Raw genomic sequence first — 13613 nt, 5'->3', positions numbered from 1 at the left:
GCGATATACAATAATAATTTTTTATAAAATAATGTTTACCAAGAGACAACTCTTTGTGTCCACCTGATTATGATTTTGAATTCTTTTTTCGATCGGAGTTAACTAGTATACAGGGTGTTCCGTAATTGAATGTCAATATTGATAGGGGTGATTTTTGGGCCAATTTAAGAAGAAAACTTTATATGAACATATGTTCTAAACGTCTTACCTTTTGAGATACAGGTAAGATGTCTAAAACACTGGTGTGTGCACTTGTCACTTTTTGCAAGCATCAACATTTCAGAAAATCGGGGATATGGGATCAGTTTCGTGGCGGCGCCACCATGTCATTTGCTTCGTTCTATCCTTGTTCTACCAAAGGAAGTCCAATGATACTCTCTCGTTTTGTTTTGTTTTGTTTTGCGTTGATATCGAATGTCGATCAACGTCCAAAGAGTTCAAAATATGAACCTGAACTGGTACATTTTGTCAGCTGTTAAGGAATATTTGTGCTTTACAGTTCAATTTTCGTTGAAAAAACAAATCTGTCAATATTTCAACACTATCAAATAAGGGTTCGAATGAGGATTTACTGTTCTTCTTCAAGATAATTTCCGCTTGACAACTTGAATTCGTGAGGAGGGTAATTCAATATGATTTTAATAAAACACAGTTAATTGGTCAAATATCCAATATATTCAGTTGACGGAAAGGAAATTTTCACTATATCTACTCAGGAAAAATATTTGAAGTAACAGACTCGAATAGATTCTCAATACATGCTCACAATTCACATTACGTATTTCCAATACAGTTTCTTTGAAATATTGCTGAAGTTTCCATAAAACTTAGCTATATCGGTCTCGAATGTTCGTTCATCTGATTTGGTTCTGCTTCAAATTCCAACAACACCGAATTCTTAGCTGTAGCTCTTGATTGTCCATATGGAAAACTGAACTTACTGAACGACATGTTGAATAAATGAATGTTCTACACCCCTTTCCCGAAACTAATACATTTTCACACACCAATAATCGCTTATAAATACAACATATTCGTACGTCGTTATTTTCAAATATCAAATGACAATGCTCTGTCAAATTCTAAACAGCGCTACCTACAGTGGAAAAAACGAAACTGATCCCATATCCCCACGAAATTAAAAACAAAATCGAATCAGTGAATACACCAGAGTTTTAGACATCTTAGATACAGGGTAGTATTGTTTAGACAGACAGTGGCACGCCACTGACATGAGCAATTTTGATCTTTTGAATTTTTTTAGTCCGACGGGTTTCACCAAAAAAAAAATAAAATTTACGTATGTCTCTGCATGGTGGTATTGTCATATGTATGTGTTAAGGATATTGTTATGATCATGCAGAGAAACGGTTTTAATTTTTTTAAGCGGAAACCGTGAATCGGATTAAAAGAAGTCAAGTGAATTTTGGTATTAATCATGGGGCATTTCAAAAATAATTTTTATTTCATTAAAAATCTGTGGCGTACCATCAATGTCTGCCAAAATAGGTAGGTCATATTACGTACGAACGCCACTGGTGGAAATTAAGAAAAAAGTGATACATTAAAAAATGCCTCTTGATTCATAGTATACATGTATGACAAATTTGATCGAAATATTTGAAGTGGTATTGTAGATATTGATAATAAATGATTCATTTTTGAAAACTTTACCACCAGTATCTCATAAGATAAGACGTTCATCAGGACATATGTTCATATGAAGTTTTTTCTTAAAATGGGCCCAAAAATCACCCCCATAAATATTGACATTCAATTAGAAAACACCCTGTATAGTCCACATGTCCCCATGAGGAAATTTTCTGAATCAACCATAACGGACTCATTTCATTGCATTTCCGACCTCCGACCTCTATTTTTTTCCTGTATTGAAATTTCTTTGTTAGAAGAAAGAAAAGAGATCTGACAATTACGCATCTGCATCTGCATCTTTCTGCATTTGAACTACTTTAATCGATCTGCATGTTATGACAGTTACTGCAAAGATTCTGACGTCTTCGACGCAGTCGCTTAGTTAGGTTATAAAGAATCACAGATCTTCGATAAATTTGACATTAACATTTTCAACTCCTACCTGTACGTACGTAGTAGGGAGAAAAATATGTTTGATGATATTTCGCGAAAATCGAAGTGACGAAAGTTTCAGTAGTGTTTGGGATGACACTCATAACAAGACCAAAAATCTACCAAAAACCCTGTATCAGTTAGGTGTTTTCTTACGTTTTAATCTAATGAATTGTCAGGTAGAAAACTCAATTCCCAGAACGCAGTAAAACACTTATTAATCGGAAAAATGTATACGTTAAGAACATTATTTGTGATTTCTTGTGTACTGATTGCTACATTCCACAAGGTGAGTCAGTTGACAGATCAATTTTTCGTAATGTTGAATTTTCCGAAATTCCTGAATTTCGCACGCCCTTGTTTTCCTTTCCAACCATTCAGATTTTATTTTGAGAAAGTGAACCAATCATTTATTATTTCCGAATGAATGGTATTCTAACTTGGCCCAAAGAATACCAAATTTGTTTTTCTCTTCTGTTTTTGATGAAAAATGATTCTATAAAATGAATGTTAATAAGTACCTATTGATCAGATTCAATTTTTCCATCAAAATTTTATATCTATATATGAGAAATGTAGCATCATTGCAGAGAATTTATAATTTGAATGTTATAGGCAGAATTTGTGGAAAAAATCTCGATTTTTTTACACTCTAATGAACGCTTTCCCTCTGCTTTTCGCTCATTAAAATTGGGTAATCAACATTATATCCATATTCTTCAATATTGTTTTAAGATTTATAAACATGCTGTTACTACTTGTTTGCATTTTTCGATAAATGTATATATTTACCTTCTATTGAACTTTGAAAGGTAATATTCATTGTAAATGAAATATAGTCAGGGAAAATCTAGAATTTCTTTTGAGCACCTACCATCAAACACTTCAATTAAATATATTTTAAAAGTAATTTGCTTTAGTCAGAGGGTTGAATCATTGTCAAGAAGGTTGTCTTCAAATAAGTTCATTGATATAATATCTAAATGTTATTCATAGATAACTATGTGATCTGAAGTATACAGGGTGCCCCAATATGAATGGGAGCCGGAAACTTTTCATAGTACTTATTCGGCGCTCTGGATAAAAATCTTGAGGAAATATTTTTTTTAAAAACAATGAAAATTAGAGCTTTATTGTAATAAGACTGTGTGCAATTTCTTCGTACAATGTATGACTTTAAAAACCTCGTGAATTGGTTGATTAGTTGTGAAGAACTAACAAAATATTTCATTCATTACTACACCTCTATAAGTAATTGAAAAGTTAAACTCCTGAATGATATTCCACCAGTCCACCTTCTCACGAATGTATTCAACATTGACCAGTGGAAATCAATTCCTGAAATGCTCCAACATAATATATGTGGAGGAAATTTAATGTGTTTTTCAGTCATCAAGAAACATGGCTCCTGAATCAGATATGAAGAAAACGTGCAGTACTCGGTGCAGTACCAAATGTTTTTTATATAGGTATAATTGATGAAATAAAATCATTCGAAAAATTGGCCTTAATTTATCAACTCTGAAAATATATGGATCAAAGTCAGTCTTCTTTAAAAAAAGTACAAGCTGAACGTTTCCATCAACATTTTTTCAATTTCATGAGGAATTGAAAATGATTATTTCTCTGATTTATTCATATTGCAACATTCTCTAGCTTTATCATATCATTGAGATCATGAAATCACTTCAGATTCAAGCAATTGAATTTTCAAATTATAACTGCCATTTATTTAGTTGTAAATTCTGTTTGAAATTCCTACTAAGAGTCATGAATTATAACTCAATGAGCTAATTTTTTTAATAAGTCCTTTTTGGATCTTTCACACTTTTTTAATTTTATTTAGTTCGAAGGATATGCCAAATTTTCTGTGATAAATTCTTATGATAAGACAAATTGAGCTCTACATTTAACCTGAGAAAATATTTTGTGAATATTGCATGATCTACTTGAGAAATTTTGATGAACTCTCGCTAGATGAAAGGTTAATAAATAATGAAAATATTATGTATATCGTTGAAAATCCTAATTGTACTATTACCATTATCATTCAATAATTCATGAGTGTCTGGGGCACTCGAAAAAATTAATATTACTTATGTCGCTTTTCGAATCAAATACAAATTCGTTTACCTATTTTTAATCTTGAGAATCGTATCGATTAAATCTTAATTTCAAATAAGCTGTTTCAATTTGAATGAATGTTTATTTATAATGATTTCGGATTATCTTCAGTGATTTTTGCAAATGTTATTTTTCTTTTGAACTTTCGATACCTATGCGATCTCAATTTGGGTTTAGCATTTCGGAATCCGAATTAGAATTTTTTACCAAGGTGTCTTTGTTCTCTTTGAAAATCGATTCGAATGGTTTTATCGAATGCGATCCGATTAAGGAATGCCAAAAACTTGATTACACGACAAAATGAGCGTTTATAAGAATTCAAGTTGAAGTAGGCTATGAAATTCTGAAAGTTGGTGTTCTGTGAAAGTAGCGCTTAGCTTGCATCATATCATTTGTGGCTGTTTTTTCAGATTCAGAACTTAAAAACTCAAATTCATCATTCATGAAAAATTCTCAGCAAATGATAAGGATATTATTTTATTCAGTCGGCAAAAAGCATTTGTTGAGTTATGGGTATTTTTTCTGACAGGTAGTATTGAGACAAGAAAAGAAATTATTAGAAGAAGACCCAATACTTTTTTTTTGTATTTTAAACAGAATTGGATGTTACAATTGCCTCTCACAATAGGGGGATATAAAATTCCTATGATTTTCACTTTTATTTGTATCGATATCTACAATCTTAACTTTCTTGACTGTGATTGTAGTCATCACTTCAATCAATTTTTAAATCATCATCAAAAAAAGTAATTGCAAAATACGATCAGCTGTTGGCTGAAAACCAGAAAACGAGCGGAGGTAAATGTTACGAAAAAAAGTGTAATTCGACAAAACTCAATCTCCATACTATACGCCTATCTTTTGGCCTCAACCAGCTCAATTTAATGTCTGAGAATTAACGAGAAATACATCTCATAAAAATCATCTTTTAAAAACTGCTAGTGCTGGAGTCGTAAAATTGAGATTTTATATCGCCCCAATTAAAATACTCAATATTTAATTAGGTTGGTAATTTACTGAGTAATAAAAATTTGGATCTTTCACAACACATAGCTAGGTTAGTAAAGTTGGTCGATCCCTTCAAGTTTAAGCTATACTCTGAAGGCGATACTTGGGCATAACCAAAAATTCGAAACTCATGAAAAAACGCAAGGAGTAATAATAAGAAGTTGAAATAAATGCAGGCATCTCTTAAAATATCCGTCAAGCAGAAATAATAATTCTTCATGTGTAAACTTGATCATGTCTTGAGATCTTCTTATTTAATCCTTATTCTTAAAATTTTTATTCGACAGATTCTCGTTTTTTTTTGCTACCTATTTTTATTCAGGACTAAAGTGACGTGCTTTAAAATTTATTGAGGTGTATTGGGTTTTCTCTGTACTCATGAATAAACTCTGATTTTGTTGCGATTATTTATAGTAAAACCTCTCATTCAATAGGATAAGAAATGGATAAAATTTGTCGAATTTTTCGAGAGTTTAGTCATTGATAAAAATGATATAATTCACCGCAACTCGAACAATACTACTGATATAGTATTGGGATATCGCCGAAATTGTGTAAAAATCATTAGTTTTGTGAGTATCGCTCACCTACATTTTGTGAATCAATGAACGATTTTTAGATTAATACTTATTGTTTGACAAAGGCTGTTAATATCTTTTCATGATTTTCTTTTATTATTCGTTATGCATTACGATATATTTCATGGCGATACAAGGCCATGGGGGTTGCTTTTAGGTATCTTGTAGATATTTATTGATTCATTCTTTTCATTGTAACTTGGGGAGCAAACTTACAATTATTCTGGAACCTTGACACAGATGCCGTTATGAGCCTTTGTTGCATATTCAATGATTTTTTCCAATATATGGGGGCGAAAATACAAGAAAGGGACAGATGTAAGCGTCAAGGTGATTCTTTTCTCCAAACCGTCTTATTACTGTCAGAAATTTCAGTTTACACCCATGGAAATAAGGAACAAATAAAGCTAGTCTAAAAACATTTGCATTTTTTTTCGTTTCACTTTCCAAATTTGAGCGAAAACGTGAAGTAAAGTCAGAGCTCTGTTGAAATTCGTAACCAGAATGGTCACCCATCCATGTACTGGACTCATCTCATGCTTCTTGGCCCTTAGAAAGAAAAATTCTAATATTTCTAAAAGTACAGGTCCGATCGAGTTCATATTTAGTACATAGCTCAACAATGATGTTTTTCAGATTATTAGCAATTTTGAGCATCATCATTTTATGAGATACACAGAGCAATTGTATTGCAGGGGTAAAAAATTATATTAGCCCTTCAGAAATTGTCGTATTTCAAATTTATCATATAGTATTTAAGTGGTTTAGAGGATCACAGATTTGTTTTTGCGAGAAACACAGTCAATAAAAAGCCGACGTTTCGATTTATTTAAAATCTTCCTCAGGGCACTAGAAGAAACGATACATCCTTAGATAAACTTATCAATGATGTAAACCGAGATGTAAACACAAATCAGAATATAAACTACAAGAATGTCAAAGATATCAACTAATAAATGACATTCACAAAATCAACAACACCGAGCAAATTTAAAAGTTAAAAATATATATAATATAAGACAACAAAAGTTACTCTCATTATTGGTTGGCCTCTCTAGTTATCATATTAAAAATATCTCTCGATATTATCAATTTTAATTTACCGGATGAATGCATGTAGGTAGTGATACAGCAGACCATTGACAAGTTTAAACTCAAAATGAAAACTAAACAAATATGTGAAAATCATGAGAATTGCACAAGGTGGGGCATAAACCCAATCCAATTCAAATTTATTATTTGTGAAAATTTGTCACTTCGGGATTATAGATTAAAAGCCAATCACTCTCTAGAATAATCCCTTTATAATGATATAAAAGTGGTTCTATCAGGTCCTTCAAACCGCACTCGATTACTTGTCGAGCTGGTTCGATTATGCAGCCTGCATTTGGCGTTTCATATAACGTGCGGTTTCAGTGAAGTTTCTTCGCGCTTCTCTAGAGCTGCTTTACTTCCTTCCTAAATAAGGGCCTTTGAAGTAAAGTTTTAAATCGTCTTCACCACGGCTCGACACAAGGCTTTTTCGATCTACACCGCTCAAAAATTGAAGTGGATCCAGGAGTGATTTTGGGGAGGCCATAATTATACTAACTGACGAAGAAACTGCAACACCTAGAAGGAGCTGTTTTTTTGGTAAAACATGATAGTATATTAATAATCAGTAAATGATTTAAATTTGAAGAAAAAAAATTAAGGGTTTACAAAATTTTTTATTAAATTTCTTAATAATGTGTTTGTCCACCGCGGTTATCTATACACTCCCCAACACGTCTTGACATTGATGCAAGAAGATGGTCTATTTCTTCTTGAGGACTTGAGGTATACTATCCCAAGCTGCCTGTACTTCATGTCTCAGAGCCGCCAAAGTCCGTGGGTGCTGGGGTAAATTTCCAAGCCTTCTACCCATGATGTCCCAAACATGCTCTATAACTTATCTTGCTGAAATATTGGATTCTCAAGCCGGTTAAGGTAACGGAGAACTCCACTCTTTCTGGAAGGTAACGCAGCGCTGTCATGTTATCTAGAATAAAGACTAAATGTGACTTACTTCCATGTGCAGTAGCACCCCATACCATAAGGCCTACTCTCCGGTGTACATGACGCTCAACATCAAAATGAAGTTCACATCTTTCTCCTCGACGTCGTCTTACCCTTCTTCGGCCATCATGTGCACCCAAGGAGAATCGAGATTCTTCAGAAAAGACGACCTGATGCCATTCCACATTCCAATGTTGTCGTTCTCTGCACCACTGTAATCGTTACCGGCGAGGCTCAACCGTAAGAGGTAACACAAGATGGTGTCGATAATGCTGCAGTCCAAAAGACCTTATACGGCGGTAAACTGTTCGAACAGTTACAGGATGGCCTTGTTCTCCTAACCACTCATCAGCCAAAGATCGAGTTGTCGCAAATCGGTCTCTAATGGCCATAAGTTTTAGACGCCGATCTTGAACTTCATTTGTGCCCCTTCGACGTCTGGTGCTTACTCTTCTTTGATTTTGGGCATTATCGAATCACGCTTGACAACATCTCATAACAGTAGTTGGATTTCTGCTCGTACTGTTAGCGATTTCTCGAAATAATAACCCCGCCTCCCGTAAACCAATAATTCGACCTCGTTCAAATTCACTTAGCTAGCGATAAATTCCGCGTACCCGTTCTCTAGGCATTTTAACAACAACTAAACATCGACATTGGATCTCCTCGAACAGCTGGTTTGTTGTAAAATTTAAAAAATTGCAAAAAACGACTACAATATTTAGGTAACAAAAAATGTTTATTTCAAAAAACCTTCACGATTTTTTTCCAAATTTTAATCATTTACTCCTTGCTATACTATATATGTTTTACCAAAAAAAATTTAAAATTTAAACAGCTCCTTCTGGGTGTTGCAGTTTCTTTGTCAGTTTGTATATATTCTCGAAGATCAACTCTACTATTAATAAATCTTGAAATTTCATCGTTCTCGGTGCAACCGTTCGGTCTTGACGAATTTCTGACCTCATCTTGATGAATAGGAATTTTCAACTCACCCCATCTTTTTGGGAATTTTTCTAAGGTCATCTTTCGTTATGCGCATCTCCCACAAAGATCATCGTTGATCTAAAAAAATCTAAATCTGTGCTCCCATTAAAACAAATGCCTTCCAAAACACTCCTCGAACTCAGCTGCTCCCTACTCAACCGCCTGGTGGATCTTCTTACCCTCAAATCGAAGCTATTCAACCTATTGTTTGACCAGAAACTATCCTATCGGTAGCTTGCCGGAATGAGCTAATAATCGGGGATGCTCTGAAGAAGTGATTTCGTATTGCAGTTAACCGTGTTAGCCGATCTTGTTCGAGTGTTATAGCTCTTGCTTTTCCACCCTCATGTGTACAGGGTGGGCAAAATTGGTGATACCCGAATTACAACTCTTTCAACCCAACGAGATTGGGGAAAATGCATGGCACACTACGGTCGTCATTTTCGAGAAACTAATAATGCCATCAACTGCATTACTCTATCTTCTTTTATTTTCGAATTATAGGTCAAAATTAAAATTTCAACTTTGGTCATTATCTCCGTTTCTGTTTAAGCTAGGATGTTGAAATGAAAACATTATACAGACACTTTTTTGATAGCAATCCAGTGGCGTACTATGATTTTTTCCAACAGGTATATTTGCTGAGCTATAACATAAAGATGTATTTTTTCTTATGAAAACAGTAGTTTAAAATGACTTAGAAAGACTGAGGTATAATATATACTGAGTATAATATATTTCTGAAACGGTAAAAAAATGGCGATTCTTTCTTAGTCATTTCAAACTACTTTATGTTATAGCTCAGCAAATAAACCTGTAGGAAAAAATCATAGTACGCCAATGGATTGCTATCAAAAAGTGTCTTGTATTGTGTCTTCATTTCAACATCCTAACACAAAACAGAAACGGAGATAATGACCAAAGTTGAAATAGCCCAAATTTGAATTTTGGCCTATAACTCAAAAACAAAAGAAGAAATGCAGTTGCAGTTGATGGCATTATTAGTGTCTCAAAAAAGTACGACATGAATGGTACATTCATTTTTCTCTTTCTCGTTGTGTTAAAAAGTTGTAATTCAGGTATCACCAATTTTGCCCACCCTGTACATGCAGCATTTTCACTAGTAGGAAAGCGATTCCAGGCTCTATTCTATAAGGCTTTATTCTATAGGGCTCAATTCTATGGGGCTCTATTCTATAGGGCTCTATTCTGTAGGCTCAATTTTAAGTAGTTTCATTTAATTTTATTAAATTTCTTTAGATTTTTCATCTGGTTATAACCGCTTATTTTTTGTCTCTTGTAGTGCAATATACTTTTCTCACCTTACTCAGTCGTGAATGACGTTAACATCGTTTTTGAGATTTACATACAGTTCCAGTGCTTCTACATTTTGCCACCACCTATCACAAAACTGTAAAGGTTAAGGGTCGATCAGAGGAATCTATAGTATCAATAGAAATCGCGAAGGTGGAGCAGAAAATAGACTGGGGCAAGTTATAATTGATTAATGCATCATTCATCTTCAAGGGTTACATATGGAGATATGTTCAATATTGTTGTAAGTGTTTTCAGTTTGGCCCCAAAGCTAATAGGAAAGGTTAATTGGAGGGTAGGCACATACCTTCGTGTGTGATCACAAGTCTGCCTCGAATTACAATAAAACACAACAGAAGCATAATGATTGAACTTTACTTGTTCTACCTTTATTAAAATTTTTCCCAAACTCATATAATTTACTTTTCATGAGTTTATACATGATGTCGATTTTTGTCGAGCGTTAACTATAATTATATTACTGTTGGAAAAAATCTAGTGCTCATTAATCGTGTCAATGAAATTGCAAGGACAGGTTCTATACATCATCTTGAACACCTCCAATGGCTTCATTGGTCATCAGTCGAACGAGTACCTGCTGCATTTTAAAATGAGAACAATTAGATAAGAATATCGGAAACACTTGACTTCAAACCATTGATCTACTTGAGTTTGAGCGATTTCAAAGCATGTTTATATTTACTTAAGTGAATATTGCTTCACTCTCATAATAGGTTGATACCTACCTACTTATTAATCCACTCATGTGAAATCGGAAATGATTGGAATCTAAATATACATAACATAGCAATAGACTGGGTTTACCAGATCCTCAAGTCAAACTGTATCTTTTTTTTAAGTACATATTAGATTCATGAAAATTTCAACATGTTCTTCGAAAAGCTTGAATCTTTCACGATAACACTCAAGATGAAACCATTAGGATGGAAATTGAATACACTAAATGTATATTGTGTAGAATGAAAATACGTAGCTTTGTCACCTATTGTGAAAATTGCAGACTCTTCAAATTTTACTGCCATAACAGACAGAAGAAGATGAATCATCTCAGTTCTTCCTCTGAGTATAGATCGCCTCTGTGGCCATCTCGTTCACGAGATTTAAATGCTATCAAACATGGGAGAAGACTTACCATTTTGCAGCAGTCTCCACAGATTCTTGTAGAGTTGCTTTGGTGTTAGAGGCATTGTTCATCATTTGTTTTTAGGCTGCCATTTTATTCTTATTGACTGTTTTACCCACATTTTGTTCGACTTCAGGTGTGATGAAAACATCATCACCAACAACGTTAGCTTATAATGAAATAACACCTGAAATGTTGACCGTTTTATCTTTTATGTGGGCCAATCTGTATAATACTATTAAATCTTTCTGTATACACATATTAAACAAGTAATATTATTCACAAACATTCTGTTGAACAATTAGCCGGAGTCATTTTGGTATGATTCATTTGTATTTCTTGAAAAATCCAAGAAAAAACAATAGGTCCTTGTACTCCAATATGTTATAAATAGTTGCTAACAAAAACACTCTTGTAATAAAAAAACGTTGGTCTATCGTACTTCACTTTTTATTCCTCTATTGTTTTTTTCAAGTTTGTTGATTTCAAATAGTCAACTAATAGATCTGTTTTGCTGTTCGGAAAATCAACAAGCTACCTGAAGGTTTTTTCCAAGAATCCAAAATTTATGCTGATCATTTGACTTTGATGCCCCTAAGGCAATATAGTCTTTCTCATTTCAAGTGTTCAAGATTGGTTATATGGAAATAATGTTTCGCCGTATAGGTTTTTCTCAATTCAAATATATCTACTTATATCTCTTTGGAGCACATACTGGCAACTCAATAGTTACTGAAAAAGTGTTAACAAATTAGAAGCTATTCTTGTTGGTTAATAATATCAAGGGTTCTCTTATTCTTTTGACAAACCCTGCGAGGTTTCAGAGAATGTTTCGAATCAATGTACATAGAATACGAGAAGATAATTCGGTCATGTTGATAAACAATACTTCTCATTTCTAGGACTGTTTTATGAGGATATGAATCATTTTTTCACCATTATCTAAAACTTATGATAATTATGAAATAATCACACCGATAGTGTAAACAATGCTCAATGATCAAATGTAATCAGTTGTATGTAGAGTTGAGGTTTCTTATATATATTATTCTATTGTTATACAGGGTATTGATGAATAAGTGCGACAGATCTCAGGGGGTGATTCTGCATGAAAAAATGATGACAGTTTGCTTTAAAAGATTTCCCCGAAAATGCTTTGTTTTCTGAGGTAGAGGCATCAGAAGTTTCCTTGAAAACTCACTATTTATTTATTGCTATGAAGCATATTGGGATATTAAAAACTAAAAATCATTTTTGAATTCCTGGTTCAGTTTTTTTGTGGCAAAAAATGTCTCGTAATCAGTTTGTTTCTGTGGCTTTTCGGATTTGGCTACGAATTTTTTTCAACGCTTAACATGAATAAAAACTGCTTTATTCGCTTTGAAATGCGCATAATTAATATTGCCTATAAAGCGTGTTTTTCTAAGAATTCTCTTCCTCTGCAGTGTAGTAAGTAAAATAGCTTTTATAGCGTGACTAAATGGCCGTTACATCCCAATCTTCTGCTGAATTAAATATTATTTTTCCAGTTCAATTGGTGTCAGTGAAACTTTGTTCAATAGGGGTGGCTAACATCGATAGCTTCATCGCAATTGAAAATCGTCTTCAAGTAGGCTATGGAATTATATCATTATATTATCTTGATGGTGGATATTCTGCGCTTTTATACTTTTCTTGTACTGTGTGTCATAATATATTTATAAAAAAATTTAAAAAAAGTGGACATGCAAGAGGAAACTATTTGCACTCGAATCAATTTTTTAGTATTGTTGTACGAGAATTTATTGATATCTAGTTAGCCTAGACCAATTCTATGCATAAAAAAAATATTGCGTTACCATAGCAACGAACAATAACTCATCAGAAGTGTCTGTGTGAAGTTTAAATTAAAAAAGTAAACCAGTGTTACGCAATGAATTAAAAGAAAGATGTCCACCGAAATTGTGAAAATCGAAAATTTGGAGTATCGAGCCATGATCGAGTACCTGTATTCAAAAGGGTTAAGAGGTAAGCAGATTTACGAAGATATGCTTAATACCCTTGGTGATCAATGTCCTTCGTATGCGACCGTGAAAAATTGGACTGCAAGCTTCAAAAGTGGTAAATTTTCCATTGAAGATGATGACCGATCGGGAAGGCCAGTTTCTGTGTCAATCCCCGAAAATATCGATGCAGTTCATGACATAATTTTATCAGACCGTCAGAATTGGGCTTAAACGGATATCTGAGGCACTGAATATTTCATACGAACGCGTTCATCATATAGTTCACGTCAATTTGGACATGAGAAAAATTGCTGAAAAATGGATCAACAAATGTTTGAATGTTGACCAAAA

General features: G+C 33.6%; 1 protein-coding gene across 4 annotated transcripts in view; it reads left to right on the top strand.

Moving 5' to 3' along the window:
- The first annotated feature begins 2030 nt into the window (after window positions 1-2030).
- The window catches only part of LOC123317932 (NPC intracellular cholesterol transporter 1), a 53017-nt gene continuing 41434 nt past the window's right edge, over window positions 2031-13613 (top strand). For 2 of the 4 annotated variants that reach the window (XM_044904557.1, XM_044904560.1), the window contains exon 1: window positions 2031-2374. In XM_044904557.1, coding sequence (XP_044760492.1) covers window positions 2315-2374 — 60 coding nt within the window. In that variant the 5' untranslated portion in view covers window positions 2031-2314. The remainder of the gene's footprint in view (window positions 2375-13613) is intronic. The other 2 variants (XM_044904559.1, XM_044904558.1) reach the window with 1 other exon arrangement.

The sequence above is a fragment of the Coccinella septempunctata genome, chromosome 7 (genome assembly GCF_907165205.1).
Source record: "Coccinella septempunctata chromosome 7, icCocSept1.1, whole genome shotgun sequence".
In the NCBI taxonomy this organism is placed as follows: domain Eukaryota; kingdom Metazoa; phylum Arthropoda; class Insecta; order Coleoptera; family Coccinellidae; genus Coccinella; species Coccinella septempunctata.
The sequence above is the reverse complement of the archived record's forward strand: the minus strand, read 5'-3'. Positions and strand labels throughout refer to the sequence as shown.